Below are 14,513 nucleotides of genomic sequence, written 5' to 3'. Positions count from 1 at the left end.
GCCCCTGCCAATGGCAGAGAACCTGCACGCAGTGAGGTAGGCTGTGTCTCGGGGACCTTTATGTGGCGGCCCGCTCCAAGTCACATTCATGTGGTGTGGGGCACTTTGCTTTGAGCGTGAGGAGCCACCCAGCTAATCCCAGCATGCCGTGCTGACACATGGCCGCGGTGATTTACTCTGTTTGCTCCGTAGGGGTTAGAGGTGAGTTTTCCCAGTGTGGAAGAGGGTGTATAACACATGGGGCTGGTCGCAGCCTGTGAGGGTGCTGCCTGTGGGAGCCAGCCGAGGTCACTCAATTAGGGTGAACTGCAAACAAAATGGGGCAGACAAACCCCAGAAGCTGGTGGTTATTCTGATACTTAGATTTACCAAGCCAGCACAGAACAGCTTCTATAGTACCTCACTGGTTACTGAGAAGTCCAAACACCGCAGTTCCCTTAAAGTGCCCAGCCTCAGGCCTCCGTCCAGACACACACGTCAGATATGATGATGCTTACTGAAAATCTTATCTCATCATATAAAAGAAAAGGTTCTTCCAATCCCAAAGGATCAGCCACTTACCCAGGTCCAATTATAACTTAGATCTTACCGAAAATACACGCTTATAGCCAATTCTTATTAACTAAGCTAAAATGTATTAAAAAAGAAAAGAGAGAGAGTGTTGGTTAAAAGATCAATATACATACAGACTTGAATTCAACTCTTGAGGTTCAGATACATAGTAGAGATGAGCTTGTAGTTGCCAAAAGTCCTTTTAGAAATAGTCCATAGGTTATAGTCCAATGTCCATATTCAAGGTGACTCCAGTCAGTGACTGGGGATCTCAATCCTTATGGCCTAAGATTTCCCCCTCTTGAAACCCAAAGCAGATCTGAGATGAAGGATCGTTTCCCGGGGTTCTTATACATTTCCAGCAGCCTTTTGGCCTGATAAATAGGCTTAACTATCCTTCTCCCAAATATCCTGGCAATTAGCACAGGTTAATTTATCCATTAAACAGTTCAGATACAGGTTACCACAACCTTCAAAGAGATGTATAGACAATAATACTATTTCACTAAAGTATCTTCCTAAATGTTGAATATTCCTTTTTTATCTTTGAATCAAAGCTATAGCAATAGACAAGACTTGTTTGCTTATATCACAAGACCTGAGCAAACACCTACCCTTCTACCTCTAACAATGCAGACTTGTATTTCAAAGCTCTATTCATCTACATGTCTTTGTAACAAGTCTCTAAAGTTTGGCCATGGGTCAGGTCAGTCTGTGAGGTAATTAATATAATATCTCATTGAAAGATGACAGGGCCAGAAAGAGTTAAACTCATAACATCACACAGCCAAGAGGCCCTGGACCTACGCTCATGTCTGTCCGTGTGTGATCCTGCAGGCGAAGCCCCCAGGGTGTTGAGGGGTTCAGTGTGCACACGGCCTGTCTCATGCCCCAGCATGCACTGAAGGGGGAAGAGGGGTGTCAGAAGCAAGGAGAGGAGGGGTGGCCAAGTTAGCCTGGCACTTTGGGGACCTGAACCCAGATGTCCAGCTCCCCAGAGACTCCAGTGTAACTGGGCATGGTCCTGGGTATGGCTACACTGCAGCGGGGAGCGAGCCCCTGGAGCCAAGCTTGGGGGCCAGCCTGCATCTCTGCCGGCACAGCAGCCTCCCTGCTGCTGTCTCCAGTGGGCTGGCTCGTCTCTGTGCACCCAAGCAGCCAGGCTTCCTCCCAGCTGCAGTGTAGATGGACCCTCCAGGCCTGAGCTTCCCATCTGCACACTGGGGCTCACAGCATGGCCCCGCCATGCAGGGCAGCTGTGGTGATGTAACGACTGAGGCACTCAGATCCTGCGGTACTGGGGGCCTGACAGACATCAGGCACGTTGATTCTGCTCTTCCCTGGCTTTGCCAGAAGCCCGGTTGGCGGGATCTCAGAGATGGGAGTGTTGTCAGCCTCCGAGTTCTGAATCATTCCCAAGGACCCCTTTTCTCCTAGGGTCTGTTGGGGGAGTGAGGCTTAGATGGGTTTGAAAATAAAGCTTTAAAGAATTTGGATATAAATTGCTTCCCAGCTCTGTGAATCAGTTTCCCCTTCCACAGTTTTGCAATAGCATGACCCCTGCTCTTTTCCAGTAGCCCAGAGAGACTTTGGGGTAGGCAAGCCCTGGATTGCGAATGTTAAAAAAAACAAGCAGTGGGGGCAGACTTCTGCAGCCCTTTTTTATACAACATAAAGAAACAACAAACCTCAAATCCGTTTGTCTCTCCTGCAAGGCCGAACAGAACGGCCAGCTCGAGCACCCTGTCTTCAGGTGCTTACGTGTAGGGAGCATGTTGGTCAGAGGGGCCAAATTCACCTCTTGGCTTCACTGGTGCACTGATTGCAGCGAGGGTGCGCAGATGGGATGGAGGGAGACCTGCCCAAAGAGGAATTGGGTGGTAAATGAGCACCTCTTGCACCAATTTGCCATCTAGTGTGTGCACTAAAGGAGCATCACATCCCTGTGCCAAGGGCAGAGAGAGGAAAAATAACAGGAGGAGAGTGGAGGCAGCTCCACCTGATGTCCTCTGCTTACGCCTGCTGTGTAACTTACAGCTGCAGTTACATCAACACCGTGTTAGGCTCAGGCCCTTCTTACTCAAGTCCTGTCTTACTACAGTCAGGCTACCAGCAAGGAGCCCCTCCTGGCCATGGAGGAAGGGCCGTGTGACCAGAGCAGTCTTGCAGTCCACGCAGCCAGGGCTAGGGGAAAGGGAGTATCAACTGACGCCTTCCTGAGCAGGGAGAGCAGGGAAGGCACCAAACAGGGGCTCAGGAGAACTGGGGTTTATTCCCGGCTCTGCACTGGCCTGCTGGGAGACCTTGGGCGTGGTCCACAGAAGAGCTGAGCTGGCTTCTGTGCACCTCAACCGCAGGGTCCCCTGGACACTGGGTCCCTTGTGCTTCTCCTCCTTCAGCTGCAATTGTTCCCCTGCAGCATCCTGTGCTCTGTCACTGCAGTGACTCCTCTACAGCCTGGGCCTGTAGCTTCCCCGATTTCTGCCCAGGTGAGAGGAACTAGAGGAGTGTGAATGTGAGACCTTCTCTGTCCCGACTCAGCCCCTGAAAACACAGGTCTTGTTCAGCATGTGATCCGCTGGTGGCACGTGCCTGGTCACAGCAGGAACAAAGCAGGCATAGATAATCGTGGATCAGACTTGGGTACAATCAACAATGATGTAATTAACACATGCCCATGTCATGGAAGGACAAGGACAAGGAAGGGGGCCTGGCCCTGGCTGTTATGGTCCCGATAGACCAAAAACATGGATAAACTTAACTGGTGCCCATGTGGGCCAGGAACAACTAGCTCTCACATGGAAAGACTGATAGAAATTCTGTGGGCTCTTCTGTCCAGCGGCTCAGAGAAGTGGTAACCGCTGGAGATGAACATTATTGGGCAGCATTGTTGCAGAGGGTGGGTGTTGGGCTCAGTTCTTCTCTCATCCCCTTGGTAACTCCACAGGCCTCATGATGTAAGTGGGAGGAGAGTGGGGCCCATGGTCCCGCGTGTGCCCAGGCACTCACCAGCCTGATACCTAAAGAGGCAGGTGGCACCTAGTGGTTTTGCAAAAGCACCTGAGCAGGTTAGGCCCCAACTCCCAGGGAAAGTCGACTCTCCTAGGCGCTGTGAAATCCCCCTGTGTCTCTCTGCATCTTCAGGCCCCTGGGGAAATCTGTCCCAAGGGCCTGGTGTACACTGGGAATAGCTCCAACTGGCCCTGGTCTGCTCACCGACCCCTGCCAGCATGATGGCGATGAAAACACTGATGAAGCTCCTCTTGGCAGGTGGTCCCCAGCTACAGCCAGGTGGGGGCGGGGTGTAAAAGGCCGTGCTCATGCGTGTGTTGGACCAGATTCTGATCCCGTGATGGTGAGACTCCATCAGCCCGATTCTGATCTCAGCTACACTAGTGTAGTTGGGAGTAACTCCAGTAACGTCAGGGCAGCGCGCCTGTGCTACACAGTGTGCCTGGAATCAGCCTGGCACAGGGGTGGGTCCAGCAGGAGGAGACAGGCCCGTAGCGCTCCCAGTGCACATGGCCGGTGCTGTGCGGGTCTCGCTCTAGCTCACCTCTGTGCTTTGTCTTCCAGTCTGAATACCACTACGAATACACGGCTTGTGACAGCCTCGGCTCACGGTGGAGGGTGGCCGTGCCGCACACCCCGGGACTCTGCACAGGCCTGCCAGACCCCATCAAGGGCACGGAATGCTGTAAGCTACTGGCCTGCCCCAGCTGACCTGTGTTCCCTGTGCAGGCGGTGACTGGGGGAGGCTGCACTGGTCACATCTCATCTGTGCCACTGGCTTCCGAAACGTCCCCGCCAGGCTATTAAAGGGCACAGGCCTGCTCCTGCTCCCTGTGAAACGTGGAGGGGGGAGTGAGGTTTACCACTCGCTTCCCAAGCAGCAGGCCAGCAAATATTAGGCCTGATTCTCCTCATGTAAATTAGGAGTAACCCCCGAGGCCTCATTCCTCTCTGACCCTAGTGTAAATCAGGAGTAACTCCAACGAGGTCAGTGTAGCTAAACTGAGGTAGCACCAGTATGAGTGAGAGCAGACTCAGATCCTGTATATCGGGGGTTTGTTGAGCATTTTTCCATGCAGTGATTATTGTAATAGAGGCTCCAGAGAAAGACAGTGTTTCATAAGCTACGGAATGGCACAGTTCCCTGAAAGGGACCAACAGAGCCTGTCTGCGGATAGCAGCGGGCATTCATTAACCAAGACTCAGCTTCTCTTCCATTCCTGGGGGAGACTAGGAAGACAGGACTGCAGCAGGGGAGCCCTTTGAAGTGAGCTTTAAAGTTGCATCTGAAGAAGTGGGTTTTTACCCTCGAAAGCTTCTGCCCAAATAAATCTGTTGGTCTTTAAGGTGCCACCGGACTCTTGGTTGTTTTTAAAGTGAACTGCGTATTAATTCAGTCAGACATACAGCCCGTAAAATGGGGATAACAGATCACACTCTAGCCCCGCGCTGGGAGTCTATGATCCTGGCACTCCAGATGCAATACAAATGCTGGGGATCGTTGGCTAAACCCCGTTCTGTGTCCATCTCTCTCTGAGCTCACTCTCTGGGGTTCTGTTACAGCTTTCTCCTGCAAAGCAGGGCAGTTCCTCGACATGAAGGACCAGTCGTGCAAGCCGTGTGCCGAGGGCAGGTATTCCCTGGGCACTGGCATCCGCTTCGATGAGTGGGACGAGCTGCCCCATGGCTTTGCCAGCATTGCAACCAACCTGGAGAGCGACAGCAGCTTCTCGGAGTCCCTGGAGAACTGCACCACGTGAGTTGTTGTTGCTGCGCCCCAGGGCATGGCCGCTTTGAATGGAGCCCCGGGCTGCAGCCAGCATCCTTGGCCCCCTGCAAGGACCCCTGTCGCCCCCCCAGCAGACCTGAGCTGCACCAGCCGAGCTGCTCCCATCCTGCAGTACATGGCTCTCTGGTCCCCCTGTTCGCCCCCATGTGTCTGAAGCACAGATGTGCTGTTCAGTGAGTAGCCAACCCAGAAGCCTGGTCCCTTCTCTAAGGAAGTTGCACAAAGGTTCCAGCTGCTTCTCCTGTTGCACGAGGAGGCATGTCGGGAGCTACAGATCGGTTAGAGCATCTAGCCCACGGCCCGGAAAGACCCTTCCCTGCCGTACACTTTCCCAGGGTTTCTCTAACCCTGCTGTTGAATGTCCCAAGCTATAGAGCTTCCATCCTTTCCCCGAGTGACCTCCTGCCATCAGGAAGTCTTTCCCGATAGTCTGGATTCACCCGTTCTTAACATCCCTCCAGGTGTGCTGCACCCCTGGAGCTGTGCAGGCTCAACACTGCACTGCCCTCTTCCTTCAATTTTTGCCCACTGCATAAGTAACCTGTGGAACTCACTGTCACATGATATTAGTGAGGCCAAGTGCTCAGTAGGATTCAAAAAAATGGACTAGGCATCTCTGGATAACAACAGCCACAGTTAGACTAAAGTGTTAATGCGATAAGGGCTATAATCCCTGGCGCATCATGGCATGAGCCGGCCAACGACTGTCTGGGCTCTGAGCAATATTCCATCGGCACTCACTGAGATTCTTGCCCCTTCCTCTGCAGCAGCTGGTGCTGGTGCTGTTAGCACCAGATTGGGCTAGATGGCACCTGGTCTGATCCAGGCTGGGGATCCTGCCACCTTCTAGGACCTGCCTCTTGCCCCTACCCCACTTCCACTCCTCCCATCTTCAGAGTTGCATAGAAAGCCTGGCACTCTTGTGGGCACGTCAGCCCCAGCTCTCTGACCAGGGAGGGTCCAGCAGCACCTGCCCGGGTGCAGGGACAGCCATTTTAAATCATCCCTGGTGGTATCTTTCTACACTAGATCAGAAACAGTGTCTGTATTGTAAGGCACCTGTCACTGCAACCAGCCCTAGTAGCTAATTGTCATTTGTTAGTGTGAATGCGATAGCCTCTGGCCTCCGAAAGGCTGCCCAGGGCTTTACCAGTGACAAGGGATGGACTGATGCACAGGTATTGGTTCTCCCATCACCGAACTGCAGCCACCTCTGGGGTGGTACATGGCAGCTGTTCAATAGCCCACAGCACCTACCCAGCTGTTTTGGAGGTGAAGGAGAGCACTGTCGCTAACAGCAACTGCTGGAGGAAACTAAGGCCTTGTCTATCTTCAGTTGCATTACTGCTAATTTAAGCCAGGCTTACTTTGATTTAGCTTAATTTGGCAAAGAATTGACTTAAGCCTGGTTTAAATCTAATTAAGAGCATCCACGGAAGCAGTTCATAACATGCTGTTAGTTAAACCAGGGCAACTCTGAATATAGACAGGGCTCAGGCAGGTTTTAGATCTCCTCCCTGCGGCTGAGTTCGCACCACTCGCTGCTCCCGGACGTTGTGTGCAGTCTGCCATCCCGCACAGCTTCGTTTCCCTCCTGTCCTTTGATCACTTCCCGCGCCAAGAAGGCTCAGATGCTTCAATCGGAAACAGGCTTTTCATGAGTCACTCTCCCTGGAAGACTGCGACATGGCACTAGCGAGAGCATTTATGCAACTTGCAAATGTAACCTACTTCTAGCATCACTTTAATTATTCATCCCACTTCCAGGCGCACTCAGAGCAGATGCAGCTCTGCAGAGCCTCGTCCCCTTTCTTCCCACTAGGGCCAGATTGGTCTGTTCGGCTCGGAGCAACGACCAGCAGTGGGGCAGGAAGGAAGGTCACCGAGCATGCTGCTTTCCTGCCATGTCACATGCTAGCAAAGGAGATGCGCTAAGGGAAGGCGCGGTGGGGCTCCAGGCACTGCTGTGTCATCACCGTGCTCGGGGCGGGGTCTTTCTAGTCAGCTGTGCCATTCTGAGCACATCTGCAAATCCCTGGTGATGCCAGTGACTGCACTGACCTGGCTGAGAGCACCGGGCAGGCTGGGAATGTCTCACCCCTAGGCCTTGTCGCTCCCCACAGTGAGCGATGCTGTTCCTCACTTTGTGCTTGTAGTTCTCCCTTCCCTGAGCAGCGTCTGGCCTCGGTGCTCTGCTCACTGCCGTGCTGTTCTCACTGTTCCAGCTCAACCTGGGTGCCCCTGGGAGACTACGTTGCCTCCAACACAGACGAGTGCACAGCCACCCTGATGTACGCTGTCAACCTGAAGCAGTCTGGCACCGTCTCCTTCGAGTACATCTACCCGGACAGCAGCATCGTCTTTGAGTTCTTTGTACGTCTCCTCGGGTTGCTGCTCCTCGTTGGAGTTCTCCGGGACACGTGCCCATATCAGAGTATCCAAGGGCTGGTCTGATGCACGCCCTGGGAGGGTCAGGAGGGATTGAACCTGGGGCCTAAACACGTGAGCCTCTGCTGGAGGGGTGGGCAAACTAAGCCGGCCCATGAGCCGCACCACGCAACTCCCAGAAGCCATGGCGTGGCCCTGCTCCAGCTCCTACATGCTCCAATGGGAGCTGCAGGGGCAGTGCCTGCAGACAGGCCAGCATGCAGAGCCGCCTGGCTGCGCCTCCACGAAGGGGCTGGAGAAGGGACATGTCACTGCTTCTGGGAGCCACTTGAGGCAAGCACCACTTGGAGCCTGCACCCCCTGAGCCTCTCCCCACGCCCCAACACCCTGCCCCAGCCCTGACCCCCCCCACCCTCCAAACCCTTCAATCTCAGCCCAGAGCACTCTCCTGCACCCCAGACTCCTCATCCCTAGCCCCACCCCAGAGCCCGCACCCCCAACCAGAGCCCTCACACCCCTCCCCTGTGTCCCAACCCCAATTTTGTGAGCATTCACAGCCTGCCATACAATTTCTAGTCCCCAATGTGGCCCTCGGGCCAAAATGTTTGCCCACCCCTGCTCTACTGCCTGAGCTACCCAACCCAGCTGTGTTAGCCATGGCTGGGGCAGGCTCCTGACCTCTCACCTGGCTCAGATGCCACTAGCAGGGGACAGTCCAGCTACTGTCACAGCCCCAAGAGGAAACATGCATTGAGGGGTCCCTGCCCATCCCTCTGGCTCGGCAGGAGGTGGTTCGAGGTTGCCCGCAGGATTCTCTTGGTGCCCAGCTCCAAGGAGCTGCTGGGAGTGCCACCTGCTTGCACTGTCCCGGAGGGCAGGATGGCCAACGTGTGGCTGGCTGAGTTAATAAGCAAACACTCCAGATCCCAGCATGCAGTGCTCCATCTCAAGCTGCTGGGTGGAGCACTGCATGCTGGGACATGTAGTCTCTGTGGGTGGTCCCTACAGTTGACGTCCGTCCTTCGTGTGATTCTCTACAGCTTGTGCACGTTACCCATCTCACAGAGCCCAGTTTGAGGGCTTTGCCCTGTAGCAGAGGGCTGGGAAGGCAGTAGAAGGGTCCTTTAAAAAACAGTCAGTGGGGTGAGAAACTGCACTAAGAACCCAGCAGAGAGCCTCAGAGAATTGACCTGCTGAAACTGCATCCTCAGCCCGAGTTCCATGTGCCCTAGGTTCAGAACGATCAGTGCCAGCCGACTGTGGAGGAGTCCCGGTGGATGAGAACCACGGAGAAGGGATGGGAGTCCCACAGCGTAAGTAGGAGCCAACTGCAAGATCTTCCATCTCCCCAGCACAGCGTGGTGCAGCTGGGGGCATGGCTGTCAGGCTGTGGAGACCCACACCTGCACTCCCAGCCAGTGAGCTAACCCTGTGTCCTGGGGCTGCCGGAGGAGCAGCAAAGGTTCCTCCTCCGCATCCCTGGGGGTGATCAGTTAAAATCCAACCAATAGCTCCTGGGGTCACACACTCAGCGCCCCAGAGTGACTGGTCACGTTAGAAGATCGTGGCCACAGGGGATATCCCCGGTGTCCCAGCCAGCACTCCCTCCGTCAGCACAGCTGGTTCAAAGGCCCAGTATGACAAATGATCTGATGCTGAGTGCAGGGCTGCTAGACTCTGATTCTGTCCCTGCCCAAGGTGCTGTAAGTTGGGAGTGTCTGCGCTTGGTGGAGCTGCACCAGTCTGAAGCCAAGAGGATCAGAGCTGGGTCCCTGCTCTAACCACTGGGTATCATCCCATCCCTGTGTCAGCCAGTGCCTCTTTGGACCCTGCAAAGCAGCATCCCATTTCCTGCCAGGATTTGACCTACCCCCAGGGGGTTCTGTTTAATCTCATAGGTGGAACTGAGTCGCGGTAACAACGTGCTGTACTGGAGAACCACGGCCTTCTCCGTGTGGTCCAAGGTCCCCAAGCCCGTGCTGGTGCGGAACATCGGCATCACAGGTACGCAGTCGCCTGCTGCACGATCGCACCGGCCACTCCCAGCCAGCGACAGTCCAAGCTGAATTTGTGTCCTTCCCTCCTGCCCTAGGAGTGGCCTACACTTCGGAATGCTTCCCCTGCAAAGCGGGCACCTACGCCGCCACCTCGGGATCTTCCTTCTGCCAGCTGTGCCCAGCCAACTCCTACTCCAGCAAGGGCGCTACCTCCTGCCAGCGGTGTGAGCCAGACACCTACTCAGGTAACGGGCTGTGTGTTCCCAGGCCTGCACCCCGACACGCAGCTGCTGCGTTAGGCACCCCAGGACCTTCTGACGTGACCTGGCCTGGCTGTGCTGGTCTCACTCCACTACAAACCTGCCCCGAGCAGCAGGGGCTGCTAGTGCAGCGCAACTCGTGGGGCTTGGCCTCCTCCCAGGAATTCAGGGAGTGGAATACGGCTCGCTGGGAGGGCCTGGCACAGGCCCGGCATCGCCATCAGTGTATCCCAGACTGTCTTTGTCACTTCCTGTTCCCTGCCCACCTGTGGGATTTCCTGGCTGCATCTGCCTCACCCTCGGCAGTGCCCACCAGGAGGCAGACCTCGACCCTGGACTCGACCCCGGGCATTGCCATCCCCTCCTCCCACCCCCTTACTGCTGTTGAAACTAAGAGTGAAGGTGGCTGCTTTGGTTTTCCTGCTTGTTCCCATGCCAGTGTCCCCAGAGATGACCACAGAGCCCTGCACAGAGAGATGGGACTGAACCTCTGTTGCCCTTCTCCCAAACTATGGGGCAAGGGTGAGATAAAGGGGGCCCAGGTCAAAACCAGAGGTGGGGGCAGGTCTGGTTTTACAAAAGAAAACTCTGCTCAGATGTTTAAAATCCCCCCAGCCCCCTTCTGTTTGCTTGGAACCAGTTTATCCCTGCTGCCCCGGAGCCAGCAGGGGAGCCCCAGAGGTTCCAGTTTTTCAGGCCTGATATAAAGGTGAGCGATTTTGTTACAACATTCCTGCAGTGGAATGGTGCATTTACCAGAAACTTCCGACTCTGGAGAATGTGGCGCAGCAGGTCATTGGAAGGCCAGCTGACTTCTCTGAGGTGTCCCATCGAAATGAAAGCAGGCCCAGGAAAGCCCCACCTTCGGGAACCTGTCACAACAGTAATAATGTCCCTAGCTTTCATAGCACTTTACAGAGGAGGTCAGTCTCAGTATTCCCAGTTGGGGAAACTGAGGCACAGAAAAGGGGCGTGACCTTTCCAAGGTCATGCAGCAGTTCAGTGGCAGAGCCAAGAATAGAACCCCAGTGTCCTTGTTCAGTGCTCTGTCCGCTAGGCTGTAGGCTGGCCAGTGGGTGAACCAGTTGCTGGCTCTGTTTCAGACGTCTCATTTTACAGTACCCAGCAGCTCCCTCCTGCGGCGACTCAGGTCTGTTACCCACTGGATCTACCCCGCCCAGCTGCTGGCCGTTGTTGTATGAGGCTCTGCCAGGAAGCCCATGCTCACTTTCACACTGCACAAATATTTGAAGAGGGAAGCACATGATAGTTTCCACCCTAGATGTCTCTCCGCGATTGCTACAGGCTTTGCTGAGCCATTTGACTCTGGGCAGGGCATGGGCTGCCCCATGTTGGCACCCCATGCCCCCGGTCAGCTCATTGAGTGCCTAGGGTAAAAGCCTGAAGCCCCTCTGGCAAACCTCCCACGGGCTTCCGGGAGTGGGGCGGGGCAAGGCAGCAGGATGGGCCATAAGGTGTTGATGGTCCCAGCGAGCCCCGTCATGTGCTGGCTAGTGTGAGAAACGGGCCACGGCACACACAGCGGGAGCTAATTGGAGCTGGAGTACCCAAAGCAGATCGATTGCCGGCCGCCCACTTTCTGGGAATGGTGCAGAGTGATGGAGCAGTGAGGAGGGTCCATGCCCTACGGCAATGTATTGGACCGGCTGGGCTGGCCTGTAGGGAGGTGGGGCCAACACGTCCCTACGGGCTAAGTTATGACTCGCTCTGACTGTGGTTAATTCACCCTGACACCTCTAGAGTGGAGTCTGAAACGTGGTCCCTGGGAGCTGTCAGTGATGGAGCAAAGTCCAGGGAGGATGGTGAAGTGGTTAGAGCGCTGGCCTGGGACAGAGCTGGCTTCGGTTCCCACCCTGCCACAGACCCCTGTGTGGCCTTGGGAAAGTCACTTACTTCCCCCTGTCTGACGGGGATAGCGGCCCTGCCCTGCCTCACTGCGAGTGTGAGGAGAAACACATTAAAGGCTACTCCAGCAATAGGAGCTGGAAGACACCTGAGGTAGATAAACATACAGGACATAGTCAGTGCATCCTGCCGGTGACTCTTGAGGGGAATATGCACCATTAGACCCTGGATGGGTTAATCAGCGAGCAGCAGCTAGTCTGTGCACCATGGACAAGCCCCACATTACGTGAGGGACCCTGGACATGCTAACAGGAGAGCGTGAATGCTGAGGAAGAGCCAGAATCGTTCTCTCGCGGCACATGCTACTTGTGCTTCTGGGATTGAGTGGGCTGCGCTGCTCTCATTGCTTAGTTTTAACCACAATCTTTTTCTTTCTCAACAAAGACCAAGGCTCCAGCTCTTGCAAACCTCGTCCGCCCTGCACAGATAAGGATTATTTCTACACACACACGGCCTGTGACGCCAGTGGAGAGGTACGTGCCGGCCAGTCTGCATTATTGTCACAAGTTTCTATTGTTTAGCACGGCAGTCACACCGTGCTCCTCTGTTCATGTTCAAAGCATTGACCAGCATTAACTACTGAAAGGACACAGTTTACTTAAGTCATGCTCCTGTCTGCAAACCTTTACTTGCCTTTGTTACTCCCAACCCTGTAAGAGCTTGCAGTGGGCGGAGAGCGCACCGTGTGTTTGCTTTGCGTCTGGCAGCGCTCTGTCTCGCACTGGTCTGACCATTTCCCTGCCCCGTCGGCGGAGAGCTGGGCAGCTTCCCCCGTTGGGTGTGTCTTTCACACCCACACCTGGGGAAAGCAGGCTGACTCCATGGGAGCAAACCCACCGCTGGCCCGTTGGTGAGGGTTGTCTCTTTTTTCATATGAAGGGCGCAGTGGGTCTGAACAACCATGGCACTAAGTGTAGGCAGCGTACAGGGCCTCGCGACGCATGCTGAATGGTTCGGGGGTCTCCTGGTGTGCAGAACACAGCGAGGGCCACTGGAAGGCTCACTAAGTACTTAAAGGGGTACCACCCAATTCCTCTACGCTGCCATTAGGGTTTGGCTACTCCCAGCGGTTGTCCTGCTTTAAATACAGAGGCATAGCGAAAGTGAGTCAGCCCATGGTGCGGCTGTCGGGGTAGGGGAGTGAGCTAGACTTGGGAAGGCACCTGTGTGAGTACCTGCATGCAGGCTAGAGCCCAGTATGATTGCGGCGAAGTGATGCTGCCGGGAGCGGGACCCGCTGGCACACCCTGCTCCTGAGTACGGCCGGTGGGAAGTGAAGTCTCTTCTCCGCTCATTTTCGTTTGTTCCCTGGAAACGCACGTTTGCAATCAAGGGGCCGGTGTGGGGCTTCATAACAACACAAACGTGAGCGATTGCCAGGAACCCAGCCTCTTCTCCACATGGCTCTGCTTCAGCCAAATGGCCTTGTTGGTGGGGGAGCAGCCGTGACCCAGTTCTTCAGACTGTTCTAGTGCTGAGCTGTCCTGAGCCCTTTCCTCTGAACGCTCAGCCGCTGCCCAGTGCTCTCAGGCTCTGAGCAACTCCCAGTCTTCCCACATGTCTCCCCGCATGCCCCTAGGGGGCAGGGCAAGGCTGTTCTCCCACAGCCGGGCCCCGAGGGCCGAAGTGACCTGTCACTCAGGAGTCTCAGGCAGAGCTTGGTAGTGATCCCATGTCTCTCGGGTGCTGGGCGGTGCCCTCAGCACTGAGCCATCTCCTCAGGTCAGGGACAGGTCCAACGTAGCACTTCTCACCTCATCCTTGGGAGCATTCGTGTTAAAAATGGCACCAGATCCTCAGCCCCAAGGGAGTCTGGTGTTCCTGGCGGCGTGGCAGGGACTGGAGGAGACAGACTGGAATGTGCTGTGCTATGGGGATCCTGGGTTGGCAGAATAGTGTGTAGAGGAGAGATACCAGCATAAGCTAGAGCAGCCAAAGGGCTGCTCTGCCTCCATTGCCCCAGCAGCCCAGGATCAAGCTCCTTGGCTCTGTTTAAAGCCCCACCCCTTTACATCCCGATGCACAGTCCTGGGAGAGGGAACAGGGCTCTGGAAGTCTGCACTGGTGGCTCCTGGTCAGGGGTGGCTCCAGGCCCCAGCACGCCAAGCGCGTGCTTGGGACGGCATGCCGCGGGGGGTGCTCTGCCGGTCGCCGGGAGGGCGGCAGGTGGCTCCGGTGGACCTCCTGCAGGTGTGCCTGCGGAGGGTCTGCTGGTCCCGCGGCTTCGGTGGAGCATCGGCAGGCACGCCTGTGGGAGGTCCACCGGAGCCGCGGGATCAGCAGACCCTCCGCAGGCACATCTGCGGGAGGTCCACCGGAGCCGCGGGACTGGTAACCGGCAGAGCACCCCCCGCGGCGTGCCGCCGTGCTTGGGGTGGCGAAATAGCTAGAGCTGCCTCTGCTCCTGGTCCCAGCTCTGCTCTGCCTTCCCATGTGGCCTTGGGAAAACCCTCAGCTGGGCGCAATGCGCTTCCCAGGCCCATGGTGAGGTTTGGTTAACAACTTTGCGTGAAGCTTGGAGATCCTCCAGTGAAAGGGGCGTAGAACTGCAAAGCCTTGGCACGACAGCAGCTGACTCTGCTGCCTGCT

At 55.5% G+C, this 14,513-nt stretch overlaps 1 protein-coding gene across 1 annotated transcript in view; it reads left to right on the top strand.

Moving 5' to 3' along the window:
- ELAPOR1 (endosome-lysosome associated apoptosis and autophagy regulator 1) overlaps nucleotides 1–14,513 on the top strand; it is a 101,754-nt gene that overhangs the window by 27,713 nt on the left and 59,528 nt on the right. Inside the window, exons 2-8 of the mRNA XM_039538045.1 lie at nucleotides 4,129–4,249; nucleotides 5,128–5,320; nucleotides 7,579–7,726; nucleotides 8,974–9,054; nucleotides 9,640–9,745; nucleotides 9,834–9,983; nucleotides 12,309–12,397. Coding sequence (XP_039393979.1) covers nucleotides 4,129–4,249; nucleotides 5,128–5,320; nucleotides 7,579–7,726; nucleotides 8,974–9,054; nucleotides 9,640–9,745; nucleotides 9,834–9,983; nucleotides 12,309–12,397 — 888 coding nt within the window. The remainder of the gene's footprint in view (nucleotides 1–4,128; nucleotides 4,250–5,127; nucleotides 5,321–7,578; nucleotides 7,727–8,973; nucleotides 9,055–9,639; nucleotides 9,746–9,833; nucleotides 9,984–12,308; nucleotides 12,398–14,513) is intronic.

The sequence above is a fragment of the Mauremys reevesii genome, linkage group 4 (assembly GCF_016161935.1).
Source record: "Mauremys reevesii isolate NIE-2019 linkage group 4, ASM1616193v1, whole genome shotgun sequence".
NCBI classification, from domain to species: domain Eukaryota; kingdom Metazoa; phylum Chordata; order Testudines; family Geoemydidae; genus Mauremys; species Mauremys reevesii.
This window is presented reverse-complemented; position numbering and strand designations above follow the sequence as displayed.